The 17,017-nt window shown below is 43.8% G+C and overlaps 1 protein-coding gene and 2 non-coding genes across 3 annotated transcripts; all 3 read right to left on the reverse strand.

Moving 5' to 3' along the window:
- Positions 1 to 391: 391 nt before the first annotated feature.
- LOC136507127 (uncharacterized protein At3g28850-like) lies at positions 392 to 1,416 on the reverse strand. Its single transcript, XM_066501950.1, has 2 exons — positions 657 to 1,416; positions 392 to 403 (listed from the first exon to the last, which is right to left on the reverse strand). The coding sequence occupies exons 1-2, from the start codon at positions 1,260 to 1,262 to the stop codon at positions 392 to 394; spliced, it is 618 nt and encodes a 205-aa protein (XP_066358047.1). The 5' UTR covers positions 1,263 to 1,416.
- A 3,926-nt stretch (positions 1,417 to 5,342) lies between these two features.
- LOC136509770 (small nucleolar RNA SNOR75) lies at positions 5,343 to 5,429 on the reverse strand. The gene has a single exon (XR_010772509.1). It is a non-coding gene; the product is annotated as a small nucleolar RNA SNOR75 (small nucleolar RNA).
- A 301-nt stretch (positions 5,430 to 5,730) lies between these two features.
- LOC136509764 (small nucleolar RNA SNOR75) lies at positions 5,731 to 5,816 on the reverse strand. The gene has a single exon (XR_010772502.1). It is a non-coding gene; the product is annotated as a small nucleolar RNA SNOR75 (small nucleolar RNA).
- Positions 5,817 to 17,017: the final 11,201 nt, after the last annotated feature.

The raw sequence follows: 17,017 nt of genomic DNA on the forward strand, positions 1-17,017 counted from the left end.
ATTTGGTTTCCTAGCCTTGGCACTGAGGTTATTCTTATTTTGTTTTGTTTTTGTAATTCCCCATCAGAGACGCGGATAGCTAAAATGCGTCCCTGGTAAGACCCTCCTGAGACATGTTTTAGCTATCCGTGCGCGTCTCTGATGACCCTTCTTCAAAGGCACATTTTGTTTAATACGTGTCTCTGATGGGAGTCATCAGGGACGCGTAATACACGTCTGTGAGATCTTGATGTCACATACACCAATTCTCTAGCGCATTTTTACACGTGTATTGTGACATTAGGGGCGCCAGCAAAAGTTATTGAAGTAGGAACGATCATATCAATGCCCATACATGATAATTAATGTTATATGAAGCACACATCACAATTTGTTAATTATCTATAAAAGGCTACATAAGCTGCTACATATACAGCTTGTACGTAATTGACAAATAAATAAGAGTAATATGTATTGTGGACCCTTGAACTTGTCTTGGGGTGCCACTTAGGTCCACAAACTCTCAAATCGTACTTGTGGCACCCTAATGTTGTTTAAGTATGCCACTTAGGTCCATAACTCATCGGAACAAGGTTTTGGCCGGCGTGGCGTGGACAGCGTGGCGCAAGCGCACGTGAGCCTGTGTCGTCCACCGGAACTCGCCGACGTCGTGATACCTGTCGCCCGCGTCGTCGTCCTTGACGAAGATCTTGCAGCTGCCATAGCACGTCTCGCACGGCACGAACCGCACGTCGCGCCGTGAGCTCCCGGAATCCGGACAGTACCTCCGGGTTGAAGTCTAAGGCGACGGGCATGTCCATGTCGGCCTGCATCCACTGCGGCAGCGGCGGCGCCTCCAAGGCGAACTCCTGCGGCGACTCATCGAGTGGCAGACTCTTGTACGTGGCGCGCGGCGTCGGCACGTCGTCCTCGAGCCCCGCCATGAGCTCCCACGCGTTGATCAGCTCGGGCTCATTGGGCGGCGTCAGCATCGGCGTGCGGAGCTTCAGGGGCCGCTTCGCCGCATCATCGCCAAGGAGCACCGCGTCCGCGGCGTGGTCGTTGTCGCCCTTCATCATCTCCTCCACCGACAGCGTCGCGTGCCTGCACGAGCCGGAGTGACTGGCGCTGCCGGCAAGGCCGAGGGTGCCGAGCATCGACACGGCCCTCAGCCACAGACGCTGGCGGTCGACGGAGGACAGCGAGAAGCTCCGCCACGCGTGGGCGTTGGCGCCGACCCACACCATGTCGCGCCGCGCTTCGGTGGATGTCGCGCACCCCATCGCCGGATCACGTCACGACGACGCGGGCGCGCGCGCTAGCCTGCCGCCTGCGTCGTCCATGCTCGCGTGCACATGCACGCGTGGCTCGATCAACGGCACCACAAATCCACAATGCAGTTGCAACCAAAGGATCTAGAGCTCTCGAGCCTGGATAATGGCGGCTCTCTGCTTATTTGCACGCCCCAAAGCAGGCTCACGCGCGGCTCACGTACGCTTGCACCACGCTGTCCACGCCACGTCGGCCAAAACCTTGTTCCCATGAGTTATGGACCTAAGTGGCATACTTAAACAACATTAATGTGCCAGAAGTACGATTTAAGAGTTTGTAGACCTAAGTGGCACCCCAAGACAAGTTCAAGGGCCTACAATGCATATTACTCAATAAATAATATATATTCAATTATAAATATATAGGTAGAGTATATTCAGTAGCCAGCTACAAAATAAGTTATTCCGTAGCCACCTCCATTTACAATAATTTTATATACTAATTTACGATAATGTCAATACATATTTACGATAGTTGGGTTACTATAACACATGGAGATATTTACCATAACATTATAGTAAACCATGAGTTACTATAATCTCGTAAATTAATATAGTAATTATTGTAACTCAAAGTGGCTATAGAATATATATATATATATATATATATATATATATATATATATATATATATATATATATATATATATATATATATATCAGTTTAAAACATACAGTATCAAATATGGAACCTAGCTTTGTATATCTTGAGGCATGGAACACAGCTAGCAGTGCAAACTTATTTAAAAACAGACACCTGAGGAGTGAGTAATGCTCATTTATTTAGAGAAAAAAAATGTAACCATTTTCCCACTGACACCAGAAAGGACACGTGGTAGAAAACTGTTAACTGTAGACGGTTGGAGCAGGATGGGCTGTCGTCGGCGGGTCGCCCGCTCGCTTCTCGTAGGACCCATCAATCAGTGATGCCACGGCTGGCGAGGGTCGTAACTGCTACCCGACGGGCGGTTATGGCCGATAGTGTCAGAGTGGGTGTCGGAGGACCGGTTCCCGGGGGACAATCTGCGTTAACAAAAGATGGCGCAACAATCTTTTTAATTAAACTACTCATATATAATACTATACATTCCTTTTTTCTGTGGATGTGCTATAAGCAAGTTAAAAATATTCCTTTTCTAACTATATATGTAGTTTCTTATTAAATACCTCTTGCTTCCTTAATGTACGTTACAATTTATATGACTAAGTATATTTTGTTAATCCGCCACGTACTATACATGGATTAAGAGACAGTCCTTCGAGTTTAATAAAGATATATAGCAGCAGACACAGTTGTCATCGTTGAAATAAACATATAATCGTCTAGTCTAACTCATTATTAGTTTAATTTAATTCTTTAAGGTTTGCCATTGAAAGAATTATATAATTATGAAATTTCCATGGGCGCTACCTAGTAACTCCTATAGGTAGCCAAAGAATGAAGTCGATGAGGGCCGGGCTTTTGATTTACTATAATGAAAATATTTTCCTACAAAAATGCAGCAACGAACTAATGCAAATAGTTATACCGGCACCCGCACCATGTGTGCATGGGTAATGGATGTTGCCCTGATTTGGGTGGCCGTGGACACTCTGGCCGCTGCTTCCGCTGCTTCCTGATTTGCCTCCGGTAGCCGTTGGCAGCAGGAAGACGAGGCCGCCGCCTCTGCCGTCGTCGCTGCAGACCACAAGAAGCAGCAGCAAAACTACACCAAGGATAACGGGCGACCTCGTCCAAGTATGGTAGTTGCTGCTGGTCGACATGCTGTATCCCTCCAAGAGCTATATTTCGATCGAGAAAAATACTAGTAGTACTACAGATGATCGCACGATTTGCTAGCAGCATGGCTCCGCGGCCTTAAATTAGCAGACGAGAGTGGGCGACTATGACCGCACTTTTTTGTGTGCCCGATAATATGCTTATGGATGGAAATGGGTCGGGTCGATCCGACCCATAAAAATATGGACAAACTGAAGGTTTCCCTCCCACCCATATCCTGAAACCCTAGCCTCTCACCGCCACTACAACAGAAATGATTTCTAGGGACAGCTGGTGAGGCTTTGTAGAGGCGGCTCGACCAGCCGCCCCTAACATACCGTCTCTACAAATCATGCATTTGTAGGGGCGGTTCCCAGACCGCCCAAATCGATTTGTAGAGGCGGCTGGTGTTATCAGCCGCTCCTACAAATCGATTTGTAGGGGCAGCTGTAGTACCGGCCGTCCCTATAATACCTGTTTGTAGGGGCGGTTCAGTCTAGAACTGCCCCTATAGTACTTTTTTTCCCTAAAAAAATTCAAATTTATAATTCAAATTCGACCAGAAAACACACACACACACATATATATATATATATATAGATAGAGAGAGAGAGTATATTCAGTAGCCAGCTACAAAATAAGTTATTGTGTAGCCATATCCATTTACAATAATTTTATATATTAATTTACGATAATGTCAATACACATTTATGATAGTTGGGTTACTATAACACATGGGGATATTTACGATAACGTTATAGTAAACCACTTAGTAAGGAGTTACTATAATCTCGTAAATTAACATAGTAATTATCGCAACTTAAAGTGGCTATAGAATAAGTTATTTTGTAGCCAGCTACAGGGCAGTAGTTCTAATATATATATGTATATATATATATATATATATATATATATATATATATATATATATATATATATATATATATATATATATATATATATATATATATAAAGAACTGAATATACATGCTAGATGGTTGAGTTTAACAGAGATTTGTAGTATTTTGAAAGAGGGGTGCTATGTTGTAAACCAATATCATGAAAATTTGTAACATTCTGTAATGACCAATGTATTTAAAATAAGACTACAGCAAGTACATCTGAGTACATAAATCAACACAGAGCCAGAGAAAAAAAGAAGAGAAACTTGGAGGTCAATTGCAGCATCCATGTAGTACGCAAAGCCAATGTAACCATGTCAGATTAGACTAAATAGTCTTTGACTCTTTGTCGTCTAAGTTTAGAAAAAAAAATCCTTCAATTTTGATGTTGTTGCTATAATCGGCAGAAAGCTTATGGCTTGCAAGATGTGCCTCAATATTATTCTTTTTTTAATTACCAATGAAACATCAGTATACAAGATTCGTCTATCTAAATATATTGGACATTATTTTTTTAATTCTTTAACTCCAATTAAAACATTGTGCCGGCAAGTGTGTCTGCTATTGATCTAGTGCTACTGTCAACACACATGCAACTGAGTGTGCCAGCTATTGATCTAGTGCTACTGTCAACTAAACCTGGTTGACCCAATTGAGTTAGGTTTGGCTGTTCGAGCTCACCAGAGTGGATGTATGGACGCCGAGGATGGGGCTCGCCGTGGATGTAGCCGCCGGGGAGGAGCTCCCTCGCCGCCATCAGACTTCATTGCAGCATATGTGTTCAATGTGCTAGCCTTCTCAGAGCCAAACGTATATCCCTACGTGACCACAAAGTGAATGAAGTTATAGAACACGGCTGCAAGATAATTTAAATTTAGTGATGGTCAAAGTTAACTTGAAATAAAATAGGTTTAAAAAATCACATCTGTAACGAAAGAAATTAGGACATGAATGACAACAAACTGAACTCATATTCATTTTTTTCTGCCTCTAACCGGACACAAGGAACTCATACACAAGAAACACACACGAGCACAAGTGGTTTTTGGTGGCTGGAATGACTTTGCCTTTTCTGTTCTCTTCTACTTAGCCAAACGTGAGCTACAAATCAGGCTATGATAGCCTCCTAACTAATGCAGAATATTACCCAATTATATATAATCAGCCTATTCCTCCTATTACTCCATGCTGAAATTTAACTAAAGTAAATGCTATGTACCTAGACATTAGCATGCACCTAGACACACAGGATTATTTCCAACATCTTTAATCCCTAGCCCCCCTTGTCTGAATGGTACAGAAACCTTAATAGGTTCCTTGTAACGAGATAAAAACAATCAAACACTAGAACACTAGAGCAACATTGTTGCCCTCCCTCAGACAAATGCCTTGATTGTCCTCCATGGTATAATGGAATGCATTAAATCGGACTCGTCACCTGTTTGCTCATCACAGAGAACACCACATATTCTAATTCTTCACATAGTGTTAAGATTCGATGTTAAGCACCATCTGAATCTAAAGGTCATTCAATTAAGTACAACAAATTACAACAATAGTAGGAGATGATTTGATTGTATTAGCAACTCAACTTATTTGCACTGTCCTATCAATCAACAGAACTGTTCGATTGGAAACTAGGGAAACTTTAAAATAATCATTACATACATGGACAGAATGTTGGCATTCAGATTGAGAAATTTCTTATCCAGTAATTCATCCGGTGAAATATATGCAACACTACAGAAACATTGTTGTGTTCTCTCAGACAAATGCCTCAATTGTCCTCATGGTATAATGGAATGGATTAAATCGGACTCGTCATCTGTTTACTCATCACAGAGAATGAGAGAACACAACATAATCTAATTCTTCGCATCTGGATATAAGGTTGATGTTCAGCCCTCATCTAAAGGTTATTCAATCAAGTCTGTTTCCCCACACCCACGTATCGCTGGCTGGCCCAGCACAAGCAAGTGCGTGGCAACACCGCGCTTGTTTTCTAGTTTCGTCGGATTTCTGAACTTCACTCAAAAACCTAACCTGAACCCATCACGAGATCTTAGCGATTACCTTCATGATGCCGCCAGAGGAGCCGCGCCCCGCATCGATCCGGGCTCCAGGCCCCGCGCCGCCACCAGAGGAACCCCGCGTCGCTACGCCGCCGCTGAAGGGACACGCTCCACGTCCATCCGGGCTATGCGCCGCCGCCCTGCCGCCCTAGGCTACGCGCCGCCGCGCCGCTGCCAGAGGGGCGTGCCCTCACGCGCCATCAAAGGGGGCCCCGTGCTCGATATGCGCATGCGCTCGAGAGAGAGAGAGTTGTGCTGTCGACCGAGGGAGGGAGGGTGGACGTGGGTGGCTGAGAGAGGGTAGGAGGTTAGGGTTTGGAAGGGATGAAGATGTGCTTATATACTTGTGTTTTCGATCCAATGGCTCTAATTCATCAGGGGTTCATGCAACGGCTGGAATACATCGGGACGCATAGTGCCGGTTAAAAAACCGTTGAATGGGCTGAATTATACATCGGCCGTCTCTACATACCAGCCGCCCCTACAAATTGACGCATTTGTAGGGGCGGCTCGTATTACCAGCCGCCCCTACTATGCCATTTGTAGGGGCGGCTGCTGTGTTGGAGCCCGAGCACGCCACTGTAGGGGCTGCTCCAATGCCAGCCGCTCTTTAAAAAAATAGCCCCGTTGCTACAAACTATTTTTCACATAGTGGGCCGCCCTCAACTTGCCGTGAACAGACACCAACGCAAGCAGATGTTAATTGCCTCCACTACGCCAGATTTGCACATCACTATCGGCATCATCACTACTGGATTTGTGAGAACCGGCAGTGATGTACCTTCACTGCCGGTTATGAGCTTGAAAATGAAAAAATGACTGGGGCTGGGCAAAAATCGGCAGTGAAGGACCACATCACTGCCGGTTTGTGGCTTAAACGGGCAGTGTTTTGGCGGCCACACATCACTCCCGGTTTAAGCCAAGAGCCGATAGTGATTGGGCACTATCACTGTCGGTTCTAGCCAAGAACCATCGGTGTTAAGCTTACAACACAAAAAGGCTGCAGCCGTCCTCTCCTTCCTCCTCTCTTCCATCCCGAGAATAGAGGCGCGCATTTGGACCCTTCCCTCCATTGTTGCAGCTGCTCTTCACCATGAAGCTAGTGCTTGGATTTTGAAGAATGGCTTGATCTTTTTGCTTTAAGGTTAGTAACAAACATCCACTCCTTTGATTTTGTTGCTTAATTAGCTTCGTTTTGATGGCTACATTGTTTGATTCTCATTCTAGTTCTTTCTCCATTCTAGAGAGCACTTTTCCAATTGGACATTTGTGCAAGGCTCAAATTGTGGTGAATCCGTCATCCAAACGGTTGGTGTCTATGAACACATTTAAATTCCTAGCTAATTATTCCATTGTGGTCAAGATTATCATTGTTAGTATGTGATGCTATAATTAGTTCTTAGAAGTAGAGTTGAATAGATGTTCTTCATTATTGCGCAATAATTGTTTTTACTACGATTTTCAATTTACAGGGCTAGGGCTACCAATTTTAATTTTCCAATAATTAGTGTACAATAATGTTTTCCAAAAATGGTACTTTCGAGCTACAATTGTTGTTCATGAAGCTTGATTTCTTATTAATTCTTTGTAATTACTGTCTCAGTATTTTTTGTGCAGAGATGGATCGAGAGTGGATGCATCTGTCCCGAACGGACAAGCGGTACATGCATGGCGTCAACCAGTTTATCACCGATGCCAAAGCCCATGCTGGGAATAGGAAACCTTGTCTTCTGCCCATGCAAAGATTGCAAGAATCATAGGAACTTTCATCAAATTGAGTCTATACGATCGCACTTGATTACCAGGGGGTTCATGCCAAACTATACGATATGGACTATGCATGGTGAGGTTGGTGTGAATGTTCTGCAGGAAAATGATGATGATGTGGACATGCCTGACGTAGCCATCCATGATGCTGATGAGGAACCCGGTGTCAATATGAAACCTATGGCCACAGTTAATAATGTGTTTAGGAACACGCTTGCTGACGACACCGAAGATAACGATGGCATTTCTTAGCTGCTACGTAATGTAGAGACCAGATGTCTTAGTGAAAGACAGCTGAGAAAGCTAGAGAAAATGAGACAAGATGGCAAAACACCATTGTATAGGAATTGTCCAATGAGCAAACTGGAAGCCGACATCATGCTGTTAGAGTTCAAATCGACAAACGTATTGAGCGATAAAGGCTTCGATCAGTTGTTAGGTATAATAAGGAAAATGCTCCTAGAAAAAAAACGAGTTGCCAGAAAAGACATACTTGGCCAAGCAAATGATCTGCCCCATCGGCCTCGAGGTTGAAAAAATCCATGCGTGTTCCAATGATTGCATATTGTACTGTGGAGAAAAATACAAAGACTTGGACAAGTGCCCCAAGTGTGAAGCCCCACGGTACAAGGAAGGGCCATCAGATGAGGGTACCAAGGCCAGAGGAGGTCCCGTAAAGGTCGTTTGGTATTTCCCTATAGCTCCACGGGTGCATAGGCTGTTTGCATGTGCAAAATCAGCCAAGCTGTTGCACTAGCATGGCAAAGAGCGTTAGAAAGATACAATGATGAGGCACCCCGCAGATGGGCATGACTGGAGGACTATCAATACTATGTTCTATAAGGACATCGGTGGAGAGGTAAGGCACCTTTGGTTTGCTTTGAGCACAGATGGGATGAATCCTTTCAACTAGGTTAGAAGCAAGCATAGCACCTGGCCAGTGACGCTCTGTATATACAACCTACCACCTTGGGTCTGTATAAAGCGGTCGTACATCTAGATGCCACTACTGATCCAAGGGCCAAGACAACCTAGGAATGACATCGATGTGTTTCTAGAACCAGTGATCGATGAACTAGTGGAGATGTTTGAAAAGGGTGTGCCGGATGTTTGGGATGAGTACAAAAAGGAACATATCACGATCAAGGGAGTACTTATCACTACAATCACCGACCTACCAGGTCGAGGTTTGTTGTTTGGAGAGAATACAAAAGGCTATACTAGATGTGTCGAGTGCTTGGACAACACCGATGCGGTAAATCTACCAAATAACTCAAAGATAGTTTATATGGGACACTGTATGTTCCTACCTAAGGATCACCCTTACCGCAGGAACAGAAAAGATTTCAATGGTACTATTGAGAAACGCTTAGCTCCAAAATATCGAGACGGGCCTACGATACTTCGATAACTCAACAAACTAGAGGTTGTCCTTGGGAAGGGGGACAATGCAGTAGCAGCGCCTGATGGGAGCGTTTGGAAGAAAAAATCAGTTTTCTGGAAACTACCTTACTGGCCATTTCTGATTGTACGTCACTGTCTTGATCCCATGCACATCACTAAAAACGTGTGCGTTAACACTCTTAACACCTTGATGGACACCAGGGGGGACATCGAAGGATTCACTAGCCACACGCCTAGACATGCAACACTTGGGAATCAGGAAGGAGCTGCATCTCATGGAGCTAGAGAATGGTCAGTTCGAACTTCTGGTTGCGTCATGGACATTGAAGAAGGAAGAAAAGCAAGCGCTTATTTCTTTCTTCAATGAACTCAAAGTCCCGATGGGCTACTGTGCGAACCCGAAGAGGCTAGTGAACATGAGAGAACTCAAGTTCAACTATGGCCCTATGAAGGCCCATGACTGTCATGTCATTATGACTCAGCTGCTCCCTATTGCCCTGCGTGGTATCCTCCCCCCAAAGGTCCGCTCCCCAATCATAAAGCTTTGCTCATTCTTCAACGCGATCTCAAAAAAGGTCATTGATGTGTCCACGCTAGAGCAGCTATAGTGGGACATAGCCGAAACTCTCGTTAGGCTTGAGATGCATTTCCCGCTAACTTACTTTGATATCTCATTGCATCTGCTCATTCATTTTATTGACCAAATTAGAGCCCTTGGCCCAATGTACATGCATCAGATGTTCCCTTTCAAAAGATTGATGAAAGTTTTCAGGAGGTATGTTAAGAACAGATTCAGGCCAGAAGGGGGCATGGTTGAAGGATGGTCAATGGAGGAGGCCATTGAGTTCTGCACATATTATCTGGACATCAAAAGGGTCGGAGTTTTAGAATCTCATCACGAGGGAAGACTACGTAGCAAAGGAATGATTGGGGAGAAATCTGTTATAGTAGACGACCCTGTTTTTTTAGACAGGCACAGTTCGCAGTTCTCCAGCAAGCCGAGGGTGTGATGCCATACATTGACAAGCACAGGCAGTCACTGCAAACTCTATATCCGAGCAGGTCACAGGCTTGGCTGGATAAAAAACATAAGGAGGAATTTGTCAACTAGTTGTGACGTCGCTTGCTTGGAATAAAGTTGGGTAATCAACTGGATTCCTTAGCCAAGGGACCTTCGAGTACATATCTTAAGTACCAAGGGTATGAGATCAATGGATTCACATTTTACACAAAAAAGCAAGATGGAAAGAGCACATACCAAAATTGTGGTGTTCATTTTGATGCTCATGACGAAAACGGCAACGTGCAGGCGACATACTATAGTTTCATAGAGGAGATATGGGAGCTAGCCTATGGTCCGTTGAAGGCAGCTCCTTTTCGCTGCCAGTGGGTCCGGCACGAGGAAATCAACACGGACAGCGAAGGGTTCACTACTGTTGATCTCACTAAGACCGCATACAGAGATGACCCCTTTGTCCTTGCAAGAGATGTTATGCAAGTCTTCTATGCAAGGGACAACAAGACAAAAGGAAGGCTAAAAGTAGTCCTAGAAGGGAAAAGGAAGATTGTCGATGTCGATGGAGTGACGGACGAAGAAGACTACAGGGGCTATCAGGAAATGCCTCCATTCTGGGCGAACATACCCCTACCTATCCTTCCAGAGGGTGACGAACCTGCTTACGTACGGCTTGATCACAATGAGGCCCTCTTGGTTGATGCACGTAAAGATAGTTAGATTATTGTTAACTATGTAATTATTTTGCACATAATCGTGAAGGATGTTTGATCCTGATGAAACTCTCATCTTCTCTCTCCTCCTCATTAATACTCTGCCAACTCAACAAATATGCTGATGTATCATAGCAATTAATGAGAATGAAAGTTATTTAAAACTACCATTGAGATTGACCTTATTACTATTCAAACACTCGATTAGACATCGGACATAACATTTCTAAACTTTACTCTCTGAATTTAAACACTAGCTAAATATAAATATAAATATATATGTCTAGACTTTCGATAGAAGGACATTGGGGCGGCCATTCTCTTTCGAGCTACTACTAGTAGTGAGGGATCCACAGCTCCTCTGCGCCACTGGTCCCCAACCAGTTTGTAGTCCCTGCTCGTAATACTCGAAGGAGCCTAGCCCACAGTCGGCATTGAGCAAAGGTGTAGTAGCTCCATTCCTCCTCCAACCTTCATTGACCATTGATGTATGTGCTCCTGGAGATGTGAATGGGAATGCTTGTGGCTTGTGTGTTGACTGTTGAGTGATCCATTTACTTGATGCGTGTACTGTTCCAGTCTCCAGATCAGCCCGAGATGAAGAGAAACGCTAAGAAGGCCACGAAGAAAGAAGGTGCACAGAGAAAAATCATTTAATAAATTATAAAATAGAACAAAAAAATTTGGGTCGCCTGGGACTCAAACACGGGACTCAGAGCTAAGTTGAGGGGTCTTAACCGTTGCGCCAGTAGGAGGAGTTCAAAAGAAATCTAAAACTTATCCTACTTAACACCTAACTGCTACACCACATCACTGTCGGTTTGGACAATGGCCCGGTAGTGATGTACCCCATCACTATCGGCTTACAATCAAAACCGGCAGTGATGAGCTATTTCCGAAGTAAATTAATAATTTATTAAATAGAACAAAATTTTTTGCCTCCTGGGACTCGAACACGGGTCTCGGGGGCTAAGTTGAGGGGTCTTAACCGTTGCACCAGTAGGAGGAGTTCGAAACAAAACTGAAAAGTTATCCTACTTAACACCTAACTGCTACACCACATCACTGCCGGTTTGGGAAATGAACCGGCAGTGATGTACCCCATTACTATCGGTTTACAAGCAAAACCGGCAGTGATGTACCCCATTCACTATCGATTTTTAAACTAAAACCGACAGTGATGTGTAGATGGTGCCTCACATGCCAACAGTGCTCCCACTAACCACAATAGTTGGAACACTACTCCCACCTACCCCTGACAACTTTAGTTCAGAAATAAAAATGTACCACGACTGCTAGCCCATATAAAATGGCCCTCGGCCAGGAGCTAGCCTCTCCATGTTGGTTTTAGGCTAGGTCTTATCAGCCTATGATACAATGTTTTCCTCTCACAACAAACCACAGATATCGTTATGCATCGTAGTCCACCAAAATGGTGCACACAAGAGGTACTAGAAGAATGCTACTGAAGATAGAGCAACGCCGAAGATTGGAGATGCCACGAGGTTCACAGAGCCATCCACTGTGGTGCACATCTAGAAAAAGGCCATGTACAGATAAGGCGGATTCATCGATGCCACCTTATCATCTCCAACCGGTATAGCTCGTAGACCACCTCGGTGCTGCTGTTTGCCCCTAGTTGGTGCTAGAATGCTACTGAGGTGGTTACATTATAATGTGTTGATACACATTGATTGTAACATTGACCTGTACGTAAATAGGTCTTTGTTATCGTATATGGAATTTTAGTGTAAGGTCTTTGTTATCGTATATGTAATTTATTTCTAATATTTTTGTTATTTTTTGATGTATTTCATTACTATTTAAATAAATATATCGTTGTTGTTAAAACATTCCCACTGTACTATCTAAATAAATATATCCTTTACATATATGCACCTTCACTGTCGGTTCTACTTACAAACCGGCAGTGATATTAACTTTCACTGTCGGTTCTACTTAAAAACCGACAGTGATGTCCATGCCCCCCTTTATAAAACAAACCGTCGGCCACATACATCGATCCCACCCACCCACGAACTCTCACAGTCTCATTTATCACGTTTCACTCTCACTTCTCAAGAAATCCACTCTCTCTACGTGATTTGGTCATGGCTCCTGCATTTTTACAATAGTATTGATATGTTGTCTTCTCCAATATTCTATCTATATTCATTTGATCTATATTTATATTCATGTTTCTTTGCATTCCACATTTATATATATTCTTATTCCTTGCATTCGATCTATATTTAATTATGTTGCCACATTTTACTTGGAAGATTTTTTTGTGCATATATTTTATGTTCATATTTTTTGGCATTTTATCGATCAGGTGGTATGAACAACGGACCTCCCCCACCACAAGAACCAGGTTTCCACCCTGGCGATGAGCCATTCGCTCCTAATGTGGCCATTCCACGGTTCCCTGTTCCAGCTATCGTATGAAATATTTTCCAATATCTTTTGTTTTTTGATGCTAACAAATAAGTGTAATTAGTTTAATATCATTGTTGCATACATATATGTCGCAGACAATATCCCCAATAGATTGGCTGCGACAGCACTTAGCTGGTTCTTTATCTCGGACATCGTCGAGAACACGACATCTAATGCAAGTGGTCAGCTATGGACGTGTGAGCTTAGTTTTTCCATCCCTTTGAGGGGTGCAAATCGTCGAAACCATATCCACAAGACGGGAAGACAGAGCCCGGACATGATAAGCGCCCAAGTCAGTGCCGTGCGCATCTGTTTAGAGGCACTTCGACGTGTTTGCTATGATGTGCCTGATTTCTCGCACTTCAAGGGACTTGCTTTGAATGCTGGTGATATCCCCGTCCCACAAGCAAGCGAATGGTTTGCGAGCTACAACCGTGCAGATGTGGAAAAATGGTCACTTATACCTGAGTCGTGGTTATTTGTTGTTTATTATTGTACTAACATTCTCTAATTTTTTTTCTTTTTCTCTGCATGCAGATTGCGCTCCAGGACCTTACCTATGCTGCATGTGGCTTGTGGGCCGTTCTAGACCAAGCTACGGAGCAACTCGGGTACGATTGGGAATTCTGCAATGGTAACCTCGTCCAGCTCACTCTAGAAGGACGCCAGCACTGCATAAGGATTACTAACAGGGTCAGTGGTCATTCAGTAGGTTACATCTATGGCCAACCATTCTTTCGATATTGTGAGGCATGAGAGAGTGCACTCATACGGGCATTAGACTTCATCTATACAAGCGGATACATAATCCGTGACATCAATTACCATATATGGCTACAGAGGCATGTTAGTGTGCGTGGCCCGATCGAACTCGGCAGTGATTCCGATAGTAATTAATGTTTATTAGGTTGTTTTCAAGGTCGTAGTTTAATTGAGTTCTAATTTTAATTTGTGCGGCTTTGTGTGTTTAATTATTGTCATACATGTAATTCGTGTAACATTTGTTGGGCAACTAGACATATACATTCCGGTGTCATATTGGTCTCCAACTTTTTCTTAGGCTTGCACGTGCCACGTGTGAAGGAAACACCAAGTTTGGGATTTTCTGGAGATGGTTTGCTACTTTCTGATGTTTAATTGAATTTCCATGCGACGGACACCATTTAATTATAGGTTGAACTGAGTCTACCCATGAAAAGATCTCAAATGGTGCCAAACTTTTACACAGGCTCTAATGTGCCCTAGGGATAAGAATTTTGTGGAGGTGGATGACAAAATCTATTAGGTCCAAGATGAAATTCACCCTCTTTGTCTCATTCGGCCGACAGAAAAATATAATAAATAAAAAAACTGATTAGAAAAACCTAAGATCCTGTGTGGGGTCTTAATTTCGGGTGTACATGCTTGCCAAAAAAATTTCAAGCCATTTCGACATAGGCGGAGTATACATGCTTCATAGAGGTACATGTGCCCTTTCATCGAACCATGACTATACACATATGTTATCAAGGTTTCTGTGGTTCATAGGCATTCTGGTGTCGTATTGGTCTCAAACTTTTTCTTAGGCTTGCACGTGCCACGTGTGAAGGAAACACCAAGTTTGGGATTTTCCGGAGATGGTTTGCTACTTTCTGAGGTTTAATTGAATTTCCGCGCGACGAGACCGTTTAATTATAGGTTGAACTGAGTCTACCCACGAAAAGATCCAGAATGGTGCCAAACTTTTACACTAGGCTCTAATGTGCCCTAGGGATAAGAATTTTGTGGAGGTGGATGACAAAATCTATTGGGTCCAAGATGAAATTCACCCTCTTTTGTCTCATTCGGCACACAGAAAAATATAATAAATAAAAAAACTGATAAGAAAAACCTAAGATCCTGTGTGGGGTCTTAATTTGGGTGTACAAGCTTGCCAAAAAAATTTCAAGCCATTTCGACATAGGAATACATATGCTTCTATTTATTCAGTATATAAAAGAAATTTTTTAATATATATAAACATCACTGCTCGGTTTAAAAAACCGGCATTGATGAGAATAAACCGACAGTGATACTTGGTTATCACTAGTCGGTTTATTTTAAAAACCGACAGTGATATTTAAAAAATTAAAAAAAATTGTGCCAGCCCTCGGGTTTGAGCTCGGGTCTAGGGCTAGTAGAGTTCAGAGACTTAACCGCTGCGCTAGTATAGGATGTGTGCTTAGGGTTATTTACTTTTTCCTTTTGACCTTGAGGCCTGCTTAATAAATTATAAAATAGAACAAAAAAATTGGGCCACCTGGGACTCGAACACGGGTCTCGAGGGGTTAAGTTGAGGGGTGTTAACCGCTACGCCAGTAGGAGGAGTTCAAACAAAACAAAAGTTATCCTACTTAACACCTAACTTAACACCTAACTGCTACGCCACATCACTGTCGGTTTGGGGAATGACCTCGGCAGTGATGTACCCCATCACTGTCGGTTTACAATCAAAACCGGTAGTGATGAGCTATTTCCCTAAGTAAATTAATAATTTATAAAAAAACAAAAAAATTTGGGCCACCTAGGACTCGAACACGGGTCTCGGGGGCTTGGTTGAAGGGTCTTAACTGTTGAGACAGTCGGAGGAGTTCAAAACAAAACAAAAATTTATAATACTTAAGACCTAACTGCTAAACCACATCACTGCCGGTTTGGAGAATGACCCGGCAGTGATGTGCACCCATCACTGTCGGTTTGGGGAGGTACCCGGCAGTGATGTACCCCCATCACTGTTGGTTTCGACTTACAACCGGCAGAGATGAGATACTGGTATAAAAGAGGCGCGGGTTGAAATTATCCAAATTCATTTCAACCCCGCGCCAACTCCTCCCCCACGCCGTCGGAGCACCACCCCGCGCTGGAGCACCTCCCCACGCCGTCCACCACCCCATGCCGGAGCACTACCCCAGGAGCACCGCCCCACGCCGTCCACCCCCCAAGCCGGAGCACCGCGCCGTCCGTGCCCTCGTTCGTCATCCACGACACCGACCATGCCCCTCCTCCTTCCCGGTGAGTGCGTTCAGGAGCACTCCCACCGCTGAGGCCTTCAGGAGCGCGCGGACAGTTGCTTTCCCTCCCCCACGGTGAGTGCGTGGCTCACTGCCCGCTGTGTGTTTGATGAAATGCCCCATGGTGTTAGCGCCTCATTGTAGCGCTTCTCCCTCCTGGTTCCTACCTTCCACCACCTATGGCTAGTAACATTGCTGATTTTTTTGTATCACCCACATCACACGTATAATCATGGTCATCTCAACTCCATCTTCCGTGAGTATTAGTGGTCTCCTTAGACCACGTAGGCTCGGATGCCAGGTAAAGGAAAAAAGCAGAGGACCTCGGTGGCTTCGTGGATTGCTAGATAGAGCACGGGATGAGTAAAGTGACCGAGTCACAAGATGGCATAACATGGAGTGGTTGGGACAAGAAGAAAGTGACAAATATACACTGTGTTAGGAAAAATTAGTTCTAATACATCCACTCCTATGTGTATTATAGTTTTTTAAGATAGTTGATAGTGTATGCCCACATTGATGATGCTGTTAGGGTATGTTTGTTTGTTCAGGCAAGAATCCCAGGCATCCGATTTTTAAATGTCTGGAACGAAAAATAAAGAACTAC

Source organism: Miscanthus floridulus, chromosome 15 (assembly GCF_019320115.1).
Source record: "Miscanthus floridulus cultivar M001 chromosome 15, ASM1932011v1, whole genome shotgun sequence".
Classification (NCBI taxonomy): Eukaryota; Viridiplantae; Streptophyta; class Magnoliopsida; order Poales; family Poaceae; genus Miscanthus; species Miscanthus floridulus.